Source organism: Nothoprocta perdicaria, unplaced genomic scaffold, assembly GCF_003342845.1.
Source record: "Nothoprocta perdicaria isolate Ctin4 unplaced genomic scaffold, notPer1 scaffold_22, whole genome shotgun sequence".
Lineage (NCBI taxonomy): Eukaryota > Metazoa > Chordata > Aves > Tinamiformes > Tinamidae > Nothoprocta > Nothoprocta perdicaria.
Genome location: NW_020455415.1, coordinates 4,682,494 through 4,703,642, shown reverse-complemented (window position 1 = coordinate 4,703,642; position 21,149 = coordinate 4,682,494). Strand labels below are relative to the sequence as shown.

Here is a 21,149-nt window from a genome sequence, read left to right as displayed (position 1 = left end):
TTTGGTGGTGACACCAAAGGGTCTGTGACCATGGTATGCAGGGAGCAGCAAGTGAAGGTGATGGGGCTGCTCTGCAAATGGGAGTCCAGCTTTTCATGTGGAAAGCATCCTGTGATCACTGAGCACCTTGGCTGATCGATCACCTGCTAAACTTGTCCCCAGGGGCAAGGCTCTGCTATTATATTCACTAAAGAAAAATATGCTTTTTGGTAATTTAGCCAATTGACAATGATTGCTTTGTACCACAGTCACGCAAAGTCTTTCTACAGATGTGTTATTAATAATGGCCTGCACTGCTGGGGGCTGTGTCACCTTGTTCCTCCTGCTTTTCCTGCTCTACTGCCTGGGGCATTTTGGTAAGTAGATCTGTCTCATGTTCKGTGGCTGTAGCCTTGAAAGATATATGACCAGAGGAGCCATGTTTTGCTGTTTGTCCTCAGAATGCTTCTTTTAAACCTCCTCTAAAATCTGGTTCTCTAAGCCCCTGGATGAGATCTGATGTAGAGGAGAACTCACAGACTGCTCGAGAGATTTTTCAYCTTTAAGATACTCAGTGTGACTTTTTCAGCATAAAGATAGCTTATCTTTTCTCATCTCAAAGACTTATGAGAGGAAAAAGGTAAGGAGATGCATGTTTTCTCCAAAGATTCATTGCTTTACAGGTTCACTGAGACAGATTGGTCCTACTAACACCATGATTTTGAAATAACATGTTTTTATTATACTCTAAGGAATTCTTAGAGATGTTGACTTGAAAGACAGGACATCATACTCTGAAGTAGAGATTTCCCTCAGTGTCTTAAAGAGATCATATAAGCTGTGCTACCTAGGAACAAGAGGTTACATTTATCGTGCAGATAGTGTGTATGGTTGTCAAATATTGATAAATACCAATCAATCTTTTACAGGTACAATTCTTCTGAAGAGAGATAGAGCTATAAAGCAGCAAGAGGTATGGTACAAAGGAAATGGTATCGGTAATGGGGGTGATAATTGATTCTAATAACAGTTGTCAATTATCTATAAGTTGGTATCTGAGTATTGAAGTATTAAGTGAGCTTGTTCTATTGGGAAAGCAACCAGTCACCAGGACTGGTTGTTCTTTAACCTGATGATTCATCATCTAGACTTCTGTTAGGCTTAAATTTCTTGATACTATATCTTTGCAAAGGCTTTGAATTAGATTCTTTTGTGTTCCTATTGCAACACAAATCCAAGTAAAGAGCCCCATGTACTACCTGGAGCCAGCAGTCTGCTGAGAGAAGGCAAGTACAGCTTTGCCTTTTTGAGGACTAGCCTTACAAGATAATGTTTTTGCTAAGTATTGCTGCTGGGAGCTGTCAAGCTGAGTAAAGCAGTGGAAGAAGAGCAAGCAGTAAGAGGCTAAGGTCATAGAAGAGGCTAAATGGCTCTCACTTCAGCTTATATACGTGAACGCACAGGGGCCAGTGGCCAACAGGGGACACRTTCTGTCTGTCCTTTTCCAGTGAGCTGTCTGGAGAAAACCTTCTTTCTTTCCCATTTCTCTGTCCTTACCTAGACCCCCAGTCATGATGAGCTCCACATGGAGAACCAGCTGGGAAAGGATGTATGCACAGTTTGAGCTGCTTGGTAATAACCAGACAGAGGCCAGAGCAATGCYGGAAGCTGAACACGTGTCTGTAAATATCAGAAACATTGTCTAACACAAAGGACTGTGGTGCCTGGACTGTGATCCTTCTGGTCAGGGACTGAGGGGGTGTCTAGCATTAGGCCTCCATGACCCATCTAAGAAATAAATCAGAGTATCAAGCAGGAAACTCCTGGAAATGAATAGGACATCTTCACCTATGTTGCCTCTGCTCCTGGGGATGCTGTGTGTGATCTGTTTTGGTCGGTGACCCTGAACCTGCCATTGGCAAGGAAGGTGGGAACTGGAGCTTCTGAACATAAGCTGCAATTATGAACTTGTGATTCCATTAATACAGTTTTTTACCTTTTTTCCTAAAGCATCCGAGTCTACAGATGCCAGGCAGTGGACATGTGGAGTTGGGAGCCCTTTCTGATCACAGAAGGGGGCATTATGGCAATCCCAAATACTTTGGAAAGATAAATCTATAGGATTTCTCTTTGAGAAGAACTAACTGAAAGTACAGCATGCCAAGTGCATGGTACTTCCSCTGTACCAGGTTCTACAGAGGTTCTACATGCTGTTTGGACTGAAATGTTGTTGTTTCTATTTCTTGTGACTGTACCATGTGCCACTTTGCTTAGAAATGTGCTGGTGATGACACTTGGGTTCCACAAAACCTTATCAATGGATTCTTGTTACTTTTTTTAAAAAAAAGGATCCCCAATAAGAGCATTTTTTGGGAGACACCTGAGAGGAAACAAGTCCCAAGCATTCTTTCCTCTGCTGGGAAAGGCAAACTGAATGCATGTCTGACCTGCAGCTATAAAATAAGGCAACTTTCACATAATTATCTGCTAAAATTCTGATGCCTTAAGGAAAGGGAGAAGACTGCTCATTCCTGCTGGTTTATGGAGCCTCGAAAGAATAACCCACCACAGCTCAGCTGTAATAGGTACGGCATTTTGATCTGGAAAGGTTAATTCTCCTACAGGCTGCTGTGTGCACCACTTGGTACTTCAGAGCTTGTCCATGTGCTGCAAACTATTCCTAGTTCTTCCCCGAACATGCCTGGAGGCAGGGTGGTTGGAGTGGGATGTGACTTGTGATGGTTTTGCAGCTGTGGGTTCCAGCCGGCTGCGCAGCCAGGCCCTGTTGTGGACCTGCTCCCCCAGTACTCATGCAAACTTCTCCTTCATGGTCACGAAGCTCTGAACAGCAGCAACCACAAAGTTTGAGTCAGTGCTGCTCTACTGAGTAACTGAGAGGGTAGATTTCCCCTAAACAGGACTGTTTGCATGTCAGGGTTGTCCCATAGCACCTGGACTTGGAGCTTATGCTCATCCTTCCCAGGTGCAAGTCTCCAATATTTASCACAGAGCACAGAAGGGGCAGGCAGGAGCCTGCCCAGCACAGTGATGCCACCTCTGCACTTTCTTCTTGGGCCTCACATGGGGAGAAGCAGCCCGAGAGCCTCCTCTGAGCTCTGCTGGGACCTGCCAGCAGCTCTTGTCCACCTKCATGCCTGCCCCAGGCAAGGAAAGGGGATTATTTACTTTCCCTCATGCAACCAGTGAAGGCTTAGCCTCGCTGCTCTGCAATRGGCTTGACTTTCCTTGGATTACCCATTCTGGAAGGGTGTTTTGGCAAGCAGTTTCCCCTAGCTGAATATCCGTGGAGGCTACGGGCTCACTTGAGGAGCAGCTGCTGTGTTTCTTTGGGAGCCCGTGGGCTGAGCAGGGCTGGTCTCTGGCCTGGGGCTCCGTCATTCCTCAGCTCACGCTGCAGGCATTGAGCTGCATGAAAGGTGCTACTGCAGAGCACAGGAAGAACGTGTTGACTCTTGCACGCTTGCAAATGCAACCTGCAGCGCAGAGTGGAGRCTAAGGAGAGTCAGCAACTTCCTCCCAAGCTGAGGCAACGTTTCAGAGGTGCTCGCTCGCTACCTCAGCAGAGACCTTGGCCAATGCTGCTGGAGCAAGGAGTGGTTACCTCCCCTGAGCTGGTGGTGAGCGACCCCGCGCCAGAGGTGTGGTAATTGAAGAGCAAGAGCTTCCACTTCCACAGTGTGAGCTGGGGCTGAGGCTTGTACAAGCCTGGCAGCACCTGCAGCTCCAGGGACCGGAGCAAATGTCCTCTCGCTGGCACTTGAGGAGCTTCGGCTACATTCTGCTGCTCCTCGGTAAGWTTGGGATGGGCTGAGCTGAAAACTCCTGGGGAACTTGGTGCACTAGAGAGGAGCAACCAAGATAAATACTGCTTGGATAGGGAAAACGGGCAGTGACGCTAGATGCTTGTCCTTGGTTGGGTTGGAGGCTGGGGAGCCATCCAGGGAATTGATATAGTGACTGTCCTGAAGCTTTGCTCTTTCCCACGGAGATAATCACCGAGATATACAGTTTCAGGGATTTTATTGGGGTGTATTTCAAAATGACAAATAACCACAGTCTAGGAGGAATAGTGTTATCAGACCTTGGGACGGTTCTGCTCTTTCCCACAGACTGCTTTCAGTTCTTATTGCAGCCTCCTGGTGAGGTTTGGGTGACTCCTAATTTTTTTTAAATAAACAACCCCCATRTGCAGGGAAAGGAGCTTTGCTGCAAACATGCTGTCAGATCTGTAGGTATGGGTGTAGTGGTTGCCTTTTGCTGYGAATTGGTTCCCAAAGATGAAGCTGCAGAATGGGTTGGTGGAGTGAGATTGCCCAGTATGAGTATTTTGAGGACATGTTTGAGAAGAAGAGTTAATGGGCAGTCTGTCTTCTCGTGCATCAGGATGAAGGTATGTTGCTCATCTGGACCTTCTTGCTCTCTGCAGGAGAAAACCTGGCTCTCATTGTTGAAATCCCCCAGGATTTGATCAATGGCACTGTGGGCCAGTCTGTGCTCCTGCCCATCTCTTATAAATTCAATAACATCTCTCTCTTTCCACTGGCAATTCAGTGGGCATTCAATAACCCCTCAAACTGGGTCATCAGCTGCACAGTGCACAACTGTTCAGTGGGTCCTGACGGGGTTCTCAAGAATTGCTCTGCAAGCTATTTCTCACACAACACGTACCGGGGTCGTGTTGTACTTTTCCCTGAGAACGCATCCTTGCTGCTCCGGGACCTGCAGCTCAGCGACAGTGGGGTCTACATCGTCACCTTCAAACAGCAGATCCTGACCAAGAACATCACCCTAACTGTGCACAGCCCTCACTTCAACCTTAAAAACCCAGGTGAGTGTGAGCATGAGAGCACCGTCAGCACGGGCATCACCTCGGCTACCCGAGCAGGGCATGCAGGAAGAGGAGTGGGTGCTGATAGGGTGTGTGTCCTGCTTCCCCAAGGGACATGTTGCTGGGGCAAAGGCAGGATTTCAAGGCATGTCACAGGTGATGCTGCAAGTAGCTCTTCTGTTTGTGACAGGAAATCCATTTTGCCCCCTTTTGCTTGATTGAATCAGGAGCATAAAGGTTTCCTGTGTAGCTGGTTGTCATTAAATAAGTCAGTGTTTCACCAGCCTCACATTTATCTAATATTAATTGAAATATTGGAGGTARATGGCTGAGAAACCTAACCACTGCTTTGCCCACTTCAGGATGGAAATATTTCTCAGCCTATTTTCCTGAATAGTTCCAGGAGTGGAGAAGAGGGCTGTGGTGTCTGGTGTGGAGTTACAGCAACCTCCCCATGGCATCCCCTCATGTGGAGCCCAAAGCAGATGCTTTGTTTAGATCTATCATCTAAACAACAAAATTGTTTAGATGTATAATTGGTTAGTGCAGGAAAAGGAACTCCCACACCAACTGTAGATGTGTGTGTGTGTGTGTTTTTAGCAATGAAATATTTCTTTTAACCTGTGTGTCTATAGCGCTGCCCTTCATCTACTTGTACTACTTCATGGTGATAAGGGGAGTAATATAATGAGAAGACAAGTTTTCCAAAAATGTGTTGCAATTACTGCAGCTGTTCCTTCAGAAAACACACCACATTTTCTTTCAAATGTCAGACCACAATGATCCACAGAAGGGAAGTTCAAGACAGATCTCTGTCTACATAATTGGAGTTTCTTCTTGTTTAATCTTCTTCCTTCTGCTATTCCTGCTCTTCTGCTGCAAACGGCGTCTGGGTGAGTGGATCTGCTCTTGCGTTTTAAGTTTTGAGGTTTCTGTGCCCAGATCCTCTGGACCTAAGGGATAAAGCTATTGGAAGGTTTTGGTGAGACCCATATTCTGCTGTTCATACCAAAACTATTCCTACCGTAAAGAACTTCCTAAAATATGTTGCCTTCTTCAAGTGTAAGAGTCACTGAATGTGTTTTAAGTTTTGAGATAGTTTAACAAAGTAGCTGCATGAATAGCATAGGTCTGTTGCATTCCCRAAGAGAATAGCTTTTGAGAGAACACATCTATTTTGTTGCTAAAACCAGATTCAAGGTACTGAAATCTCTTCTATAAAATAAGTACAATTTCTCCAGGACAATGCATTGCAAAAATGCAGTCCTGTAGGTGCAGTTATGATTATACTGTTGCAGTTATTTGGAAATGCTGGTTGGAGGGAACACCTGAGGATGCTTCCACTTTAAAAATAAGTCAGGAAGACATGCATATCTCCACAGCTTCTACCAGGGATGTCTTCCAAACCTTTCCTGCAGGTACCTTCAGTTCAGCTTCTTTGCTTTCTACTTAGGGGAAGTGCTACAGAAATCTCCACCTTAAATGCAAAATCCACCCTGCAACCCTGGAGCAAGTGCCAATAGAATAATCCTAGTTCTCTAGTATTTGAAGACAGGAGGATACAGACTACTAGTGTGTCTGTCAAATAATGCGTAACTCTCCTTTTCCTAGGTGCAGTTCAACAGAAGAAAACAAGGATCATTAAACAAGAGGTACAGGAGGAAAAAGCAGTTTGACACAGGCACCTCTGTAACTGCCAGCTGGTGGCTTGCTTAAGATGTTCTGARCTGTAAGAGTCAGGTTGTGAGCATGAAATTAAGAAGTTTATTTCATTATTCCAAGGGAAGGCTAAAAAGGGTCTTCCTCATCCCCCAGCTGGTCTTGAGCTGCTCGCTTCCATTCCACCTCCCTTCCATTCAGACCCCACTTCAGGCTTTGCCTGCAGCAGCCTGAATTCTGCTTTCATGGCTGGGAAGCCTGGAGCCAGCTACAGCCAACAGCAGCAAGAGAAAAGGTAGAATGAATATATAGAGAGAAAAGAGCAGATAATCATCCTGCCTTGCTTCCTAACCTCATAAATGTAAGCAATAGCACTTCTCTAGGGGACTGGTGTGGGTGATGTAGGCACACATCTTACACAGGGTCTTACCTGTGGAAAAGTGTTGCTAATGTCTTACAATTTTGCRTAAAGTGATGAGAAAGAGATAAAGAAACTTAAGGAGACGTCAGGCAGAGGACTCAAGTTGCTGCTCTGCCCCACACCAGGAATCCATAGGTGACTGTTGTGTTGGCTGATGTCCCAGAAAATACTCCGGGAAGTATCTCTTGCAGATCCTGTCAGCTTTTTTCTCTGTAGTAATTTTGATACAAAGAAAGCAAAAAGGTGATTTTTTCCATCAATAAGAGCAGGGAACATGGTCAACTCCCTGCTTATATGCTCTCTATACTCACATCCATATCTCTCTAGTCTGCTGTCTAGGCTGTGTCTGAGGCTGAATTTGGACTTACCTGAGAGATCCCTGTGGAAAATACATGGGAGGAGTTGCAGGGCACCTGTCATGTACCCCTGCTAGGCTGCAGCTGTTATGCTTCCATGTAGACAGAGCTGGCTCCAAGCTTTTCTCACCCCTCTCACAAGTCTGTGTTCCTGTCTCTATAATGTGTCTGTGTGTAAACCCATCTGGACTTCACACAGCTGCTGCTTATGTGCTGCAAGTCAGTAGCTCAGCCTGGTCCTCACAGAACCTCTGGAGAAGGCTGTCCTATTTACTCTTCCCTTTGCACTTACCCAGGTCTCCAATCCAGAGGAGTCTCCCATGGAATGTACCATGATGAGGGATACAGCAACTGTTTATGCCACAGTTGGAAACAACTTTGAACAGCCACAGCAGAGAGCAACACCAGAGACCGTGTACACATCTGTAACCTTCAGTGGCCCACCAGGAAGACGTTGACCACGGTCATCTTGAGCAGCAATTGTGCATCTGCCTGGAGTGGGAGCCTTGAACTTTGCTGAAGGTAGCCCTCTTTGAAGGTGAAGAGGATGTTCTTGTCACTGACTGTCTTTATTGATGTGACTCTCCAGCAGCTCTTAGTCTGCACACTGARCACAAGTTGTAGAGGCTTTGGAGCTCCTGAGTATGGAAATGCCTTAGTTCACCTTGATTTGCAGTCTCTCCAGAATTTGAGGAATGAGCTGGGTTACTTCCTTCTTGGTGTTTCTTGAGATTGCAGAGACACATGATGTTGGAGAAATGTTCATAAGGCAAAGGCCAATCAACATTTTGGACCTTGGGAACCTTACTCCTATAGACTCCAGTTTAACAAGGAAATTAGACAGCTCTTATTTGTGTGTCCTGGGTTCACTGCTAACAGTCTTGGCATATTAAAAAAAAAAAAAAAATCAAGATCATTTGGACTGAAAAGTTACACTTCTTTCTAAGAGTGTTTCAGTAGTTGTTGTGCATGTGCTCCCTACAAAGGGATTAKCTTGATGTTAGGATAGTGCAGTAGCTTCCTCCACTGTTGTTTTAAAATGTCCATGTGAAGTGCAGGCTTTCTCTTCAGTGGATCTCATGACGCATAATGTCATTGTACAAAACTGGGTGTACTTAAGTGGAAGAAAGCAGAATTGTGTTAACTTTATTTTAAGGTCAGAATTCCACATCTCTAGCAACACCAGCGTTTTGAGGTATCTTTAAAATGCTGTGAAGGCATAAACAGTTTTTTCTTCCTGAGTGTCATGATAAACCAGATAATATGTACCAGAACATCAAATCCCATGAAAAATAAATGGATTTAAGGTAAGGATGAGAAGCCTTGGTATTTCCCAACTACAGTCCCTTTGCAGTGACAGTTCAGTGGCAGGACAGGAGTCTCTTGGAGATAGCCTGCTGTTGTCTGCTCATCTCCTTGTTTGGGGGTCCTCTCCCTTCAGCAAGGGAAGAAATGTTTTCTCTACCAAGACACACAAGGCAAAAATAACTTTGTGCCTCCCACCTGCATCTCCAGCTAGATCCTCAATAGCTGGTGCACAAGCCCCTGTCCTCACCTAAGGTGACCCTGTCTCCTTTCTCAGGTGCTCTGTTCAGTAAAGCCCTTCTGGTGATCATGGCAACAGCTTTGCTCCAGAAAACAGAAATACTTTGTGGTTCAATAAAACCACAGGAAAAAAAATGCAGAAAATGTGCATCAGGTAGAAACAGCCATTGTGGTGGTTTGTGTAAGGCCTTAAATAGCAGAGTAATGGAGGGGAAAAARGTGAAGAAAGAGCAACTAAATGCACAGGAAATAAAACTGTGCCTCCTTAGGYTTAATCATGTAGGGCCCTCTTGGAGGGGTCTCTGTGCTGCTGTTGAAGGCCTTTGAAGATGCCATTCCTCAGGAAAGCGGTGGCATGCTGAAGGACTGCTCTAGACCCCRATTATGAAGACCCAGGTCCTCCAAAACTGTGGGCAGCCAAGGAGCTTATCTTTAGTCTGACAGATAGCATGAATTAATTGCCCATCGGTGCTTTAGAAACACAGCTTCCAGGTCTCGCAGGAGGATCTCTCCCTTCTGGCCAAGAGAGGTCTGGATGGAGAAAAACATGGATTGTGCTATGGAAACATATGGGGCTGAAATGCTGCTTCCCAAATGGTAATTGCAAGAGCCAGGTTTTGCTCTCACGGAGCATATATGTGCCACGCTGGATGCCTGCAGGGCGAGAGWGAAATAGCAGACATTGTGTTGAAGCTGCCCGCACTGTGGGTTGCAGGTTTGTGTTGGGTGCCTCCAATCCAGATGTGACTAAATCCTCCCTTTGTAACTCACGTCTTGTAGAGGCTGCCTGGTGCCAGGGTGGAGCCCTTGAGAGGTAAGGGGYTAAATACACCTACATACAATGAGGGCGCAGTAGTAGAAATACCCAGACCATTTTGTGACCTGGCCACATCTGTTCTGTGAGGCTTTTGCTTCCCTGGATTTGTCTTCTCTTCTCTCCTGGGGCCCTGCTAGTCCTCTGCTACTGGCACGGGAGGGATTTCTTCTCTTGCTAACGCATCCCTCCAGCGCCTGCAGCTAGCGCATGCAACAGCTTCACCGGCTGCTGCTGCTATCTCATTTCCTTCACCAGGTAGTTTCTTTGCAGAGTTCTGCCCGTCAGGCCCTGCTAAAGGTCATTGTGGTTTTCCTTGTGACTGCAAAGGGCTCAGATCTTGCAGCTCTTTCTCAAGTGCTCTGCTATGTGTTGGCCAYGTCTCAGGACACAGTACCTCCCAGTGGATACAGGCAGCCTTTCATGCTGAAGACTCCCAGTTTTCTTCAACTGGAAAATTTCATCACGCTACTGTTTCGTCCAAGCACTTGTGATGTCTAGCGGAGATGGAGGCTGTCGCTTTGTGGCTGTTCAGCAGTAGCAGTGTGCGGAGGGCAGTGCGGGAACTGAACTGTGCTTTCAGGAAGTCTGTGGCGTGAGTTCCACCTTACTGATGGTCRGTCGCTACTCCTGTCTCTTTGACACCATAATCAAGTTGTGGTTAAGTTCCATAGGAACTTAAGAAAACACTTCTTGACAGTGAGGGTGACAGCCCTGGAACAGGCTGCCCAGAGAGGTTGTGGAGTCTCCTTCTCTGGAGATCTTTAAAATCCACTTGGATGCAGCCTTGTGCTGCATGCTCTGGGTGACCCTGCATGTGCAGGCTGGTCGCACGAGATGACTTCTGAGGTCCCTTCCAACCTTAAGCATTTTATGATTCAATGATAGACTGTACTGGCCCAAAGAGATAGTGCGCAAACTCCTCTTCACAGCATGAGTCTCTTGCCCATAATTACAGGATTTTCCCTGCTATGTTTTGTTTTGGGGCTCTGCCAGCTCCTCAACAGCTGCTAAGTGCAATGCAGGTGCTAGAAGCGCTAAGTGGTGGCAAGGGTGGGTTGGCAATGCTCCTTTATTTCACTCATCCTTCCTGGAAACAGATGAAGCATCTGCCTGGAGAAAAAAAGCTTCATCCTGTAACATTTTTCCAAAGACTCCCAGTTTTTGTCATGTCAGTTTTCACTGTTCACACTGATGCATCCGCTGCAGCTACCAAGAGACACAACAAACACACCAGACTAAGAAATGTGCTAATTTAAAGAGGAAATATTCATGGGAAGCTCATAGGAACAGACAAAGCTGTTSTTCCCTATGACACATGTGTTTTCCTGCTTGTATTTTGTGTCTTTACTTCTTTCCATGGCCTTTAGTTTTTCAGCTGTCTCAAACTCATGTAAACTGCACCCAGAATACAGCAGAGCTGCRCTCTAATGCCAAAATGTTAGCTGATGTATGATACTACCTGACAAATTCCCTGCATTGCCTGGAGGAACTGGGTAGATGGGAACAGAGGCTGCTTCTTCAAAAGAGACACAACCCAAAACACATTTGGCTTGATAAATGTTTTTTACTGACTTGTTTACAAGCTGTCCTGTAGACCTGCTTAAAGATCATTGCCCTTCCTGTTTAAAGATTCCCATCCTGCCCACGAGGTAGGGCTGTGAGTAAATGACATGGTTAAGATCAAGGCTTTGGCCYAAGGCTAAGTTGCCTAAACAGGACTTGGAAGACTCCTGCTGAGCATGAGTTGAGAAATTGCCAAATGTGACAGATAAAAGATGGGTCAAAAGTTAATGTTGGTGCTGTGAGGGGTTTCATGTGTGCTTCAGGGGGAGTGATGTGGGAAACAGCTGAGTAATGGCAGGATGAGAGCATTGAGCACCTTTGAGTGAGAAGGACACTCCTGCAAGACCAACAGTGCCCTGGTAACTGCTCCAGTCACGCGAGACACGGCTGAGGTTGTCTAGGCATGATTGTTTGCTTGGAAGTGGATTGTTTGCTTGTAAGGAGGTTGGGAAGAGAAAGGTTGAGAAATGGCAAAAGAGGCACACAGGCGCCCAGGACCTGCAGTGCTGTCCCTGGCTAGCAGGGAAACGTGCAAGGTGAGGGAACAGCCTGGTTCTGCTGTGCTGGTGCCTTTGCCTTGCCCCGCAGGCACCTGGGGCACAGAGGGGAGGAAAAGCCCTCCTGGGTGTGAGCCGAGTCTGCTGTGCCCCAGGTGCAGGTGGTGATGAGGCAGCACCCAGCCCAGGCGCTGCCGAGCTGCTCCCTGCACTGCCACTGGGATCAGCGGGGAGCAGGCGTGTGAAGCTGTGCCTGCGGGCAGGACCTCCCGGGAAGGATTCCCTGGCAAAGTGACAGGAGAGCAGGCAGCAAGAAAGGAGAGGAGCAGCGGAGAGGAGAACAGCGAGTCTGGGCTTGAGCTGGGACTAAATCTCTGTCCTTGTGAGCATCAGGGATCCAGCGCTTAAGACTATGAAAACTCTGCACCATCCAAACTGATCTGTTTTGGTTCTTTTTTTCCTGATACAGTTTGGACCTTTGGACCTTATTTTAAAGCCACCACAATTTGTGAGCTACTTTCCTCAACAGATGCTGGTTTGCCGTCCGTTGGAGCTGCGGGGGACCAGCTGGGTGCTGCTTGCAGGTAGGCTGTTCGCGAGCTGGGCTCGGTGCGGGTGCTCTCGAGTGGACCCTGAGCCAAATCCTCGCCTGGGCAAACTGCAGCAGCGCCTGTGACTTCTGCAGGGTTGTGGGGCTCTACACAGGCACCTGATCTGCACAGTGGGATTTTTTTACCCTAGGCAATGTTTCTTCCCAAAAGCTGCAAACAAAAGGAAGTGCATCCCTGCTTTGCTGCCCAAAGACTGAAGAGCTAGAAGCACCAGCAAATTTACTCACAGTCTAAAAGTCTTCTAGGTAGATTTATACTGTGATTCCTATAATCTCATAATTTTCACAATTATAGGTGAATCGTCTCATTGCAGTCTTTATATATGCATGGAGGTAACTTCAAGTACAAATATTTTCAGGATCAGCATCTAAGGCAGGAAAGAAACCCTATACGGTACCTCTGTTTTTTCAAATACCATGTTATTAATGAGCTCTGTTTGAGTATCTGCAAGATGAGCTTTTCATATCCTCGCAGAAGGCCGGGTTCAATTAAGGACCTTCTCTTAGCACCTTCTAGTGGTACTGCTACTGTTTGTTATGTGGATAGCTGCTGCATAGTGTTCTTCTAGTGTCAGTTGTAACACCCCTTTTCCTTCCTGCACCCATCTGTTTTGGGAACCTCAGGGCATATAAGTGAAAAATGGGAGCTCTTTTTCAAAGTTTCTAGCATGAGAAAGGAAAATGATCAAATGGATTTGACTTCTTTTGAATTATTTATGTCTATTCTCTTTCCTACCTTTGCTTTGTAATTGCTAAGAGAAATAACTGGTCAACACAGGAGGGACAAATTCCTCATCATTTTCTCGAACAGCGGGAGGCAGTGTAAACGTGCGCTTATCTGGGCTGGAATTAAAACACCCAGAGGGGACAGAGTAAATCCAATCTGCGCAGCTCGTGTGTTTGTCCTGGTCTGAACCAGGAGATAACAGCGGGCTCGCTTGCCGGGCATTTCTCCAGCTCTTGGCTGCAGACARCGGTGTGTCTGGGGCCCAGGTGCCCAGGTCCCCTATTTCCATCGGGAAATACATTTTCCCGGTGTCACTTTTGTGGGGAGATGTGGCTGTGATGGCTTGGTGTTCGTCATCGCAGCAGATTCAGTTGCAGTGCTCCCGCACTAGAGTCAGACCATAAATTTGGATGTGGAAAAAAACGATAGCAAAATTCCCAGCATATTCACTCCAGCCTTTAGGAGTCACCAGAGTCTTTGTCAGAGCAGGAGAAATTAGTTTGCTCTCTGCCTGGATAGTTCATGGATAAATGCCCTCCCTTTCATTTTATCCACTCCCTGCTTCCATGTCTTGGACCTCTCCTTCTTTTTGGATACTCTGCTTTACAAGCGAGGACTTCAGCAGTTGTWTCTGTCCAGCTTTCCTAGAAATGGGCTAGGATGAGATGCATCATGGCAGCTCTTTACAGTGCTCTGGGCTTGGAGATATTCAAAACCCACCTGGATGCAATCCAACATGCTCCAGGTGACCCTGCTTGTGCAGGGGGGTTGGACTAGATGRTCTCCAGAGGTCCCTTCCAAACTCAGCTGTTCTCTGATCCTGCTCATTTTGAAACCCGCAGACCCTCAGTTATAGYCTGAGTCACAACAAACTCATTAGCTGCCCTGCACACTGGGGAAGCAGCTGCATCCTGGTATGCTGGGCATGAATAGAGGTTTTCAGTCCCAAACAAAACCAGGAATTTGGGACAAGCCATGGAAATTTGGTCAGGAGTGGAATGTCCTTCCATGCACAGACTGGGAAATGACACCCAAAAGCACACACACATACAGAGATTTAGCCAGTGACTCACAGAGGAGTTTGACCTGAACTCACAGCACTGCAGCAGATTCCTCTAAGCAACTTGTGCTGCAATTAGGCACCTCTCCAAAACATCTCGCTGCCTGCCAGCATGTGGCACCGTGCACCACTAGCACACAGCAGTGACAAGGGCTTTCTGAGAAGTTATCTGTGATGCTGGCGATGCCACAGCCATGCTCTTGAGCCATGCTGACTTGCTCTGTCCTGTCTCCTCCCCTTCCATCTAGGGCTGTTAGTGCCCGTGCAATGGGCTGCAGAACCAGGAGGACCTCTGGAAAGAAAAGCTGCCGCTGTGGGATCCTCAGTGCTGCTTCCCGTGCCAGATAATGTCACACAGATACRCTCTGTGCAGTGGGAGTACCTCAACGGCACCGAGTCCCACGCCATCCTCCAGCACTACAGAGGGTCACACAGTCCAACTGTCTGTGCACCATACGCTGGTCGAGCCATTTTCCATCCATCCAATGGATCTCTCTTGCTGGAAGATGTACAGGAATCTGACAGTGGGATTTACAAAGTGACCATCAACCTAGAAGAAAGGGAGAGCCTTCAAATCCAACTGGAAGTCCTCAGTAAGTGGCCRTTGTGGGAGGGAAGAAAAAGATGATGGATATACACAGAACAGAGATATTTTTTGAATGTATCTGGACTATTGGCCAGGYCAAGAGTTTTGGTGAAGAGATTTGAGCTAAGAGTGTGGTAGTGATCATGCAGGTTTTCCTTGTTTTAATCTGCTGTGCCCCGGGGAGAGCAGGTGAAGAGGCTCCAAACCTTTGCCAGGGAGGAAGCTCTGTAGTGTTGCTCTGAGAGACCTCYTGGGAGCTGTGCTTGTGAGAGAGAGCAGGACTCCATCCTGGAAAGGCCTTTTGCTCTCTCTTTTTTTCTACTTAAGTGCAAGGGACTGAGAGCCTGGCAGGATGCTGTGGGTCTCCTGCTTCACACTGGCCACCTGCAGTGCACCTGGGCAGCCTTTGCAAGGGGTGCTTGGGAGAGATATTAGGTCCATAACGTGGACTTGCTGCAGAAGTTGCAAAACATCTCCCTCTCTGGCCACAGTGGAAGCTAAGCCCTGAGGTTACTGCTGCTGTATGATGCTGTGTCTGTGCTAGATAGCTGCCTGCAGGACTGCCCGGGGAAGGGCACCTGTGCTGGCCCTGTTGTGGACGCAGGGATGCTGCAGAGAGCTTTGTGTCCTTGACTCCCACCAGCTCCCCGCTGCAGATGCTCCAGGTCCTGTCTGACAGAAGCGTTGGTGTCTCTGTCCTCTTTCCAGAGCCCGTCTCTCCGCCTCGGCTCCGGAGCAGTGACCCAGTGGCAGAGTCCACCATYGAGCTGCTCTGCGACGTGGCTGAGGGCAAAGTGGACACCATCACCTGGAAGAAGGATGGGCAGCCCCTTCCCCCGGGCGGAGGTTTCTCTCTCTCCAGCGGCATCAGCGTCCTGTACCTGAGGAAGGCGCAGAAGTCGGACTGCGGTTCCTACTCCTGCAATGCCAGCAACGGGATAAGCTGGCAGGAGGCCTCCCTGAACGTGACCATTGCAGGTGCTCACTGCTTGGCMTTGACTCCTGACCTGGGGCTTGCGGCTCGACCTGTGCGGCTAGAAATTGCCACCASGAAATGGCTGCTTCCCATGAGCTGCCAAAGGAGAGCTAGAGAGACCCACTCCCACCACCTTCTGCTCTCCATGCCTCCCCAGGGTTCTCTGGATGATTTAACTCCATCCCTCTGCCTCTACTCGCCAAGGCTCGGCCAGCCTTCCCATGACATTATGGTCCAAGGGTGAACCCCGGGGAGCTGACAGGGTCTCCCATTCTCCAGAATGACTGGCAATTCCCAGTCTTTTCTTGAGAGTGCAGCCTTACAGCGACTGCCTGACCAGCRGGGTTGGGGTCTTCTTTCTGTCCTCCAGTGACCTCTTCCATCTCCCACCAGCATCATTTCCCTCATCATCCCCCATCACTTCTGCCTGCCTGCAGGGTGCAGTCCGGCCTGGGCAGGATGGCAGTGGGAGCCTGGCTCTTCCATCTGGAAGAAGGTCCTGTGGCTTCTCCAGACCATCCCTGCCACCATGGATAGGGTGATGGTGAGCAGGAGATAGCGACCAAGGTCCATGCAGCTCCCCTTGTCCCAAGCTGGGCATTTCGTGGACCAGACCCTGCAGCAGCAAGCACTAATTTGGCCACCAGATGGCAAATAAAGCAAGTCTGTCCCATTAACAAGGAGCACACTATGACTGTCCTGCTGGAGGCCTGAATCTTGGCTCTTGTTTTTCCAGGTCTCTCTCCAGCCTTACAAGACGTGCTGCGGATGGCAGTGGTTGCTGTGGTCTTTACTGTCGTCTCGGGATGGGGCTTAATTTTTCCTGTCTGCCAATCAGAAAAGCAAAGGATAAGTGAGTCTGCTAGGGATGACGTTGAGAGCGCTGGGAGGGAGGGAGGGTGGAAAATGGATCTTCCATTAGGAAAAATGATAGTTAAATTTCCCCTTCCAACTGTCTCAGCATCTTGTCTCATGCTCAGGTATCAGACCCGAACAAGAGGAGAGAGAAATTATTTCTAGGGCTAATTATTCTTTTTAACAGAAAAAAACCTCTGTTTTCAGTCTAGCACCTTCTAGACGTTTTGGTTAAGCAGAGCTGAGTGACATTTTTATAGAAAAGGAAGATTCCCAGGAGTATTTTTATTGCAACACAGAATGAATTAAAAGAAGAAACGGGAGAAATACTGATACAGGCATATGTGCTAAAACCCATGCAAATAGGTCCTGATTTATTCAGGCCGGGTGAAGGCACATGGTTKGGAGGTGAGTACTGCTTGATGGGGCTCAGGTCTCCTCTCAGACCCCCATCACCCCTGTCAGTCCCCAGTAAGCGCCCTGGATCTCCCACAGCATTTGGGGGAGGCGGGATTCATCCCGTGGAAGCAGTGGGAGGCGGGCATGGGATGTCTCCCGTGTCACGGAGGTGACTCCAGCCCCGCTGTGCCTGTGCAGGGGGGGAGCTGTGGCGATGGCTCAGTGTCTACACCTGCGGGCTGGTGTGCCTCTCCTCCGTCCTGGCCAGCGCAGCCCTCATCCTCTGGATGCGAGAAGAAGGTATGAGGGTGGTCACGTTGGGGTGCTCTGCAGACTCCAGCCCTGACGCCTTCCACCCATGCAGGGTGCAATCCCTGCCGTAAAAATATACACGTTGGGAGGAGGGAGGAGTCCTGGAGACCTGGAGGTCTTCCAGGAGGTCTTTACCTCCTGGAAGAATCAGAGCCTTGGGGTATCTGAATGAAACATTTGGAAAGGAGAGGGTGGGCTTTGTGATTGATGCCTACGAAATCACGAACGTGGTAAACAGGGCAAATGCAGATCTGGTGTTGACCCTTGTGCTGCTTTCTTTCAGGCCCGTCTATTGCCTTCATTCTGCCCGAGATCATCCTGATGTATGTGATTGTGGTAACRTTCCTGGTCTCTGCCACCGTGACATTCCAGCCTGAAAAGCTCATCCATCTCAAAAACAAAACAGGTGAGCTGCTCCACTGAGGATGGCAGGGATGGAGGGTAAGAATGGCTGGGGGAGAGGGTTATTTTGCCAAAAATCTCACCCATTTTTTTTAATGAAAATGGTTTTTTAATKAAAATGTTATTTTTCTTTCTGCTGCAATTCTGCTCTAAAGTTGGGGTCTTGCTAGACCCCAGGTTGCTAGGAAGTGCCCAGAATGCAGTCCTGTTGAGCGTTTCACTTCACAAAAAGCATAGCTGAGCTTGGGAGCAGTCAAAGTCATCTGTAGATCACAAGTGGGTGYCCCTCCCCATGGACCACGGGCCAGGCCAGCTCTGCATCTGCTGCAGGTGCCTTGGACCAGGCAGTAACTCTGTGTTGTCCTCTTTCGCTCACCAGTGCAGCGCACCATGGGCTACGCTGCTCCCGGAGGGGTGCTCTCCGTCGTGCTGACTACCAGCTTCCTCATAAAGAACATCTACCAGCGCCACGGTGAGAAGACATTGTCTAGGGGCTGGCACTTGGATTGCCAAGGTCTGGAAAGCCCTAAGACATTTGTTGTATTGAAACTGAGACTTGTCCACGATGTACAYACTGTTTCTCTTTGAGTCTGCCTCCAAAATGCCTGGGATTGGGGCTTTTGGAGGGATGAAAGAAAGGTCCCAGGGAAAAGTCCGCTTTTTTCATGCGCTTTTTTGAAGCCTCTGTGAAAGGATATCAAATTTTGAGCGGCTCTTATCACTGTTTTGTGCATGTTTTGACACAGACCGTTTAACCTTATGTTCTTCTCCCTGTGGCTCGGGCTGGGTGCCGTGCCCTCCTCCTGCCCGTGTGCCCGACAGAACGGGGCTGCACAGCGTTTGTGGACGTGACCGTCCTGGCGGTGAGCACAGCGGCGGTGTCTGCCCTCCCGATCCTCGCAATCTTCCTGCGCTGTAAGTGCCCCTGCCCCTGCTCTCCCCGAGCCCCCGGGCACCTGGTGCTCAGCAGCGTAGCACTTTCTTTCCTCTACTTCTTTCTGTACCTCTTTCCCCACAAAACCAAATGGTTGTGTGAATTATTTGAACCTAATTTGTCTGGCCTTTGCTAAGACCTCAAGACCCACRTGTCTCTCAAGTTACCGTTTCCCTTCCCCATGAGCTTCAAACACCATTCCCAATGCAGCATCCTATACTGTATGCATGATACCTCTCATTTTTTTTTTTTTCCTGATGCCTGGGAATAGACTTGTTGTCTTGCAGATCATACAACTCAAGGAAGGAGTTGTCGGGAAGAGGAAAATGACTCTAGCTGGGTTGACAAGCACAGGTAAATCTGTTATCTTGTTCTACATTAATTTTGACTGCCTTGAAATGAAGACAGAGGTGTGTATGACCTAATCTGCCTTAAGTCACAGATTCAAAGAAAGGTGTGGTCTAGCTCCTCATTTCACTCTCAGCCTGCAGGGCTGKTTCTGGCAAAGATCTCCATTCAGCAAAGTGCATGAACATCTGCTCAATTCTCTCCAAAAGGCTCTTGCTTAAGGATTAAGCACTGACCCTTTCAATTCCTGCTGATTTTCCCAAGCTCTCTGCATCTCAGTAGTGCTGCAGATGAGGCATAGCCAATGTGCGAGCATCACAGCAGAGTCCCAGGGCACATCCCATACCTGTCCCAACCTCACCAACAGCACCTCAGCTACTCTTTTCCAAAACAGCCTTGGGCAAAGGCGGCTGCAGAGGAAYGAGGCCATTTGTAGTGTCCCGATAGAGCTGTGAGTCAGGAATTAGGTGGGCACAGAGAGGGGCAACTTCACCCCTCTTCTTGCCTCTGCCTGGTGTAGGAACTGCCCTTTCTCTCGACACAGCAGGCACAGTGCTACAGCTCCACGGTGCTCACTGATGGGATCTCCAGCTCTCCAGGGTTATCCAACACACCAGCACACATTTGGCTGGTCATTCACAGAGCTCAGGGGCCCTGAGAGATGTCCATGGAGCTGGAGGGAGTTATGAGGCTGCCAGAGGATAAAGTGCTCCCCTTTAAGGAACAGGATGAGTCCCATAGGAACAGGATATTCAGTTCCACACAGCTGCCAATGGGCAACTCGAGTGATGCTCGACATATCTCACCAACTCTTCTTTGCAGGCTCTTTCAAATCATGAAGGATCCCGTTTCTAACTGTTAGAGGCTGGAAGTATTTCTCGTGTGGGCTGAGTGACTGCAAACGTCCTCCCTGCTTAGGGAGTCTGCATTGTCTGCGTTTCCCTGGGCTGATCTTTATTGTGTGTGTGTGTGTATATATATATAATGGCAATTAAACAAGTCTACTCCTTTTTGGTTTTGCTRTGGAGGGTTCATTTTTTCCCTTTTCAATTTCCATCTCTCTAAAGCAAAGAACAAATGAGGAAATGTTACTTCCAAAGAAGAAGGGAAGAGCGTTCCGGCTGCTTCCATTTCCTGCCCTAATGAGGCTGCACGTGGGGCTGTGCCTGCCTGCTTGCTCCCTGCTGCAYGGGTAGTTTCAGTGCCTCTTTTAGGTCACGCTCTCCACCACCTAATCCTTATGGCTGTGGGCATTCACCCTTACCCCAGCCAGCATCTCCCCTCGCTGCCTGTTCTGGGCCTGGTGGATCAAAGAGGGTCACACTGACTTGCTATCCTAAATGAGCCTTTTCCTCCACCACCTCTGCAACCTGGGCAGTGTCTCTGGAGGACAGAGGACCGCGGTCCTGCCTCAGAGCTTGGGGTAGGCACTTAGCAGCATCACCCACACTCAGCTGCCTTCTGCTGATGACTCTGCTCCTGATGACACCATGTGGTGTTAACATGTTCTTTAATGTACCTGGTTAAATGTAAATGTCCCCGTGCAAGCAGAGACTGTGTCTGGAAGTGCAGACAGTTGCTGGGRCTCCCTGCTTGGATTTCTTGCTGCCCGTAAAGAGCGGTGCTTGATGCTTCATGGTGCTTGGTGCACCAGGGCGTGGGGCAGTGGGAACCTGCCTGTGGGTGAGATCTCTGGAGAAAAGAGGTCTCACCTCTGCTCTTCAACCTCCCCACAGCATAGKGAAACAACTACTCCCCAGCCTGTGCTACCAAATCCTTGGGGAAAAACTGTTAATTTGCATGGGAGCAGTCCTTTTTAGGGACCCTCTCTCCAAAAACCTAACTTAGGACAAGCATGCAACTGGTATCAGAAAGTAAAGAAGATAGCGCCATGAAGAAAAATGTCCACTAAAATCAAGAAGTTGGGGGTGGACACTGAGCTGCTTGTTGTTTCACTCCTGTGCAGTGGAACTGCAGGAGTTTTAGCTGTTCAGACAAACAGAAACCGCAGCTGAGAAGTTCCTCTCGTAGTGAGTGTTCAGAGCTCACTGAGGTTGAGGAACGTTAAACTGTGAGAGGCCACAGGGCTCGTTGTGGCTTTCACTTCTGCAGCGTCACGTCAGCTTCTTGCTGCAGAGTAAAAGATTGCAATAGTCTTAACGGTAAGGAGTAAGAATATACACATTTCTATGACATTTCAGGCATCCTCCCAGTTGCCCTTTAGATGTTCATGCTAAGATAACAGAGCACGTGC

At 48.3% G+C, this 21,149-nt stretch overlaps 1 protein-coding gene and 2 long non-coding RNA genes across 4 annotated transcripts; all 3 read left to right on the top strand.

Moving 5' to 3' along the window:
* The first annotated feature begins 275 nt into the window (after window positions 1-275).
* On the top strand, window positions 276-2,565 carry LOC112947068. The gene is made up of 3 exons (XR_003249328.1): window positions 276-356; window positions 909-952; window positions 1,541-2,565. It is a non-coding gene; the product is annotated as an uncharacterized LOC112947068 (long non-coding RNA).
* A 1,889-nt stretch (window positions 2,566-4,454) lies between these two features.
* On the top strand, window positions 4,455-14,587 carry LOC112947063. Of its 2 annotated transcripts, XR_003249325.1 has the most exons (4): window positions 4,455-4,828; window positions 7,561-7,786; window positions 12,156-12,270; window positions 14,332-14,587. It is a non-coding gene; the product is annotated as an uncharacterized LOC112947063 (long non-coding RNA). The 2 variants fall into 2 exon arrangements; XR_003249326.1 differs by lacking the exons at window positions 4,455-4,828; window positions 7,561-7,786 and adding an exon at window positions 12,024-12,068.
* Window positions 14,588-15,325: 738 nt separating this feature from the next.
* LOC112947038 lies at window positions 15,326-19,901 on the top strand. Its single transcript, XM_026039043.1, has 8 exons — window positions 15,326-15,647; window positions 16,382-16,498; window positions 17,098-17,199; window positions 17,495-17,617; window positions 17,993-18,085; window positions 18,436-18,528; window positions 18,835-18,901; window positions 19,718-19,901. Exons 1-8 carry the CDS (start codon window positions 15,326-15,328, stop codon window positions 19,755-19,757), a joined length of 957 nt encoding a protein of 318 aa, XP_025894828.1. The 3' UTR covers window positions 19,758-19,901.
* Window positions 19,902-21,149: the final 1,248 nt, after the last annotated feature.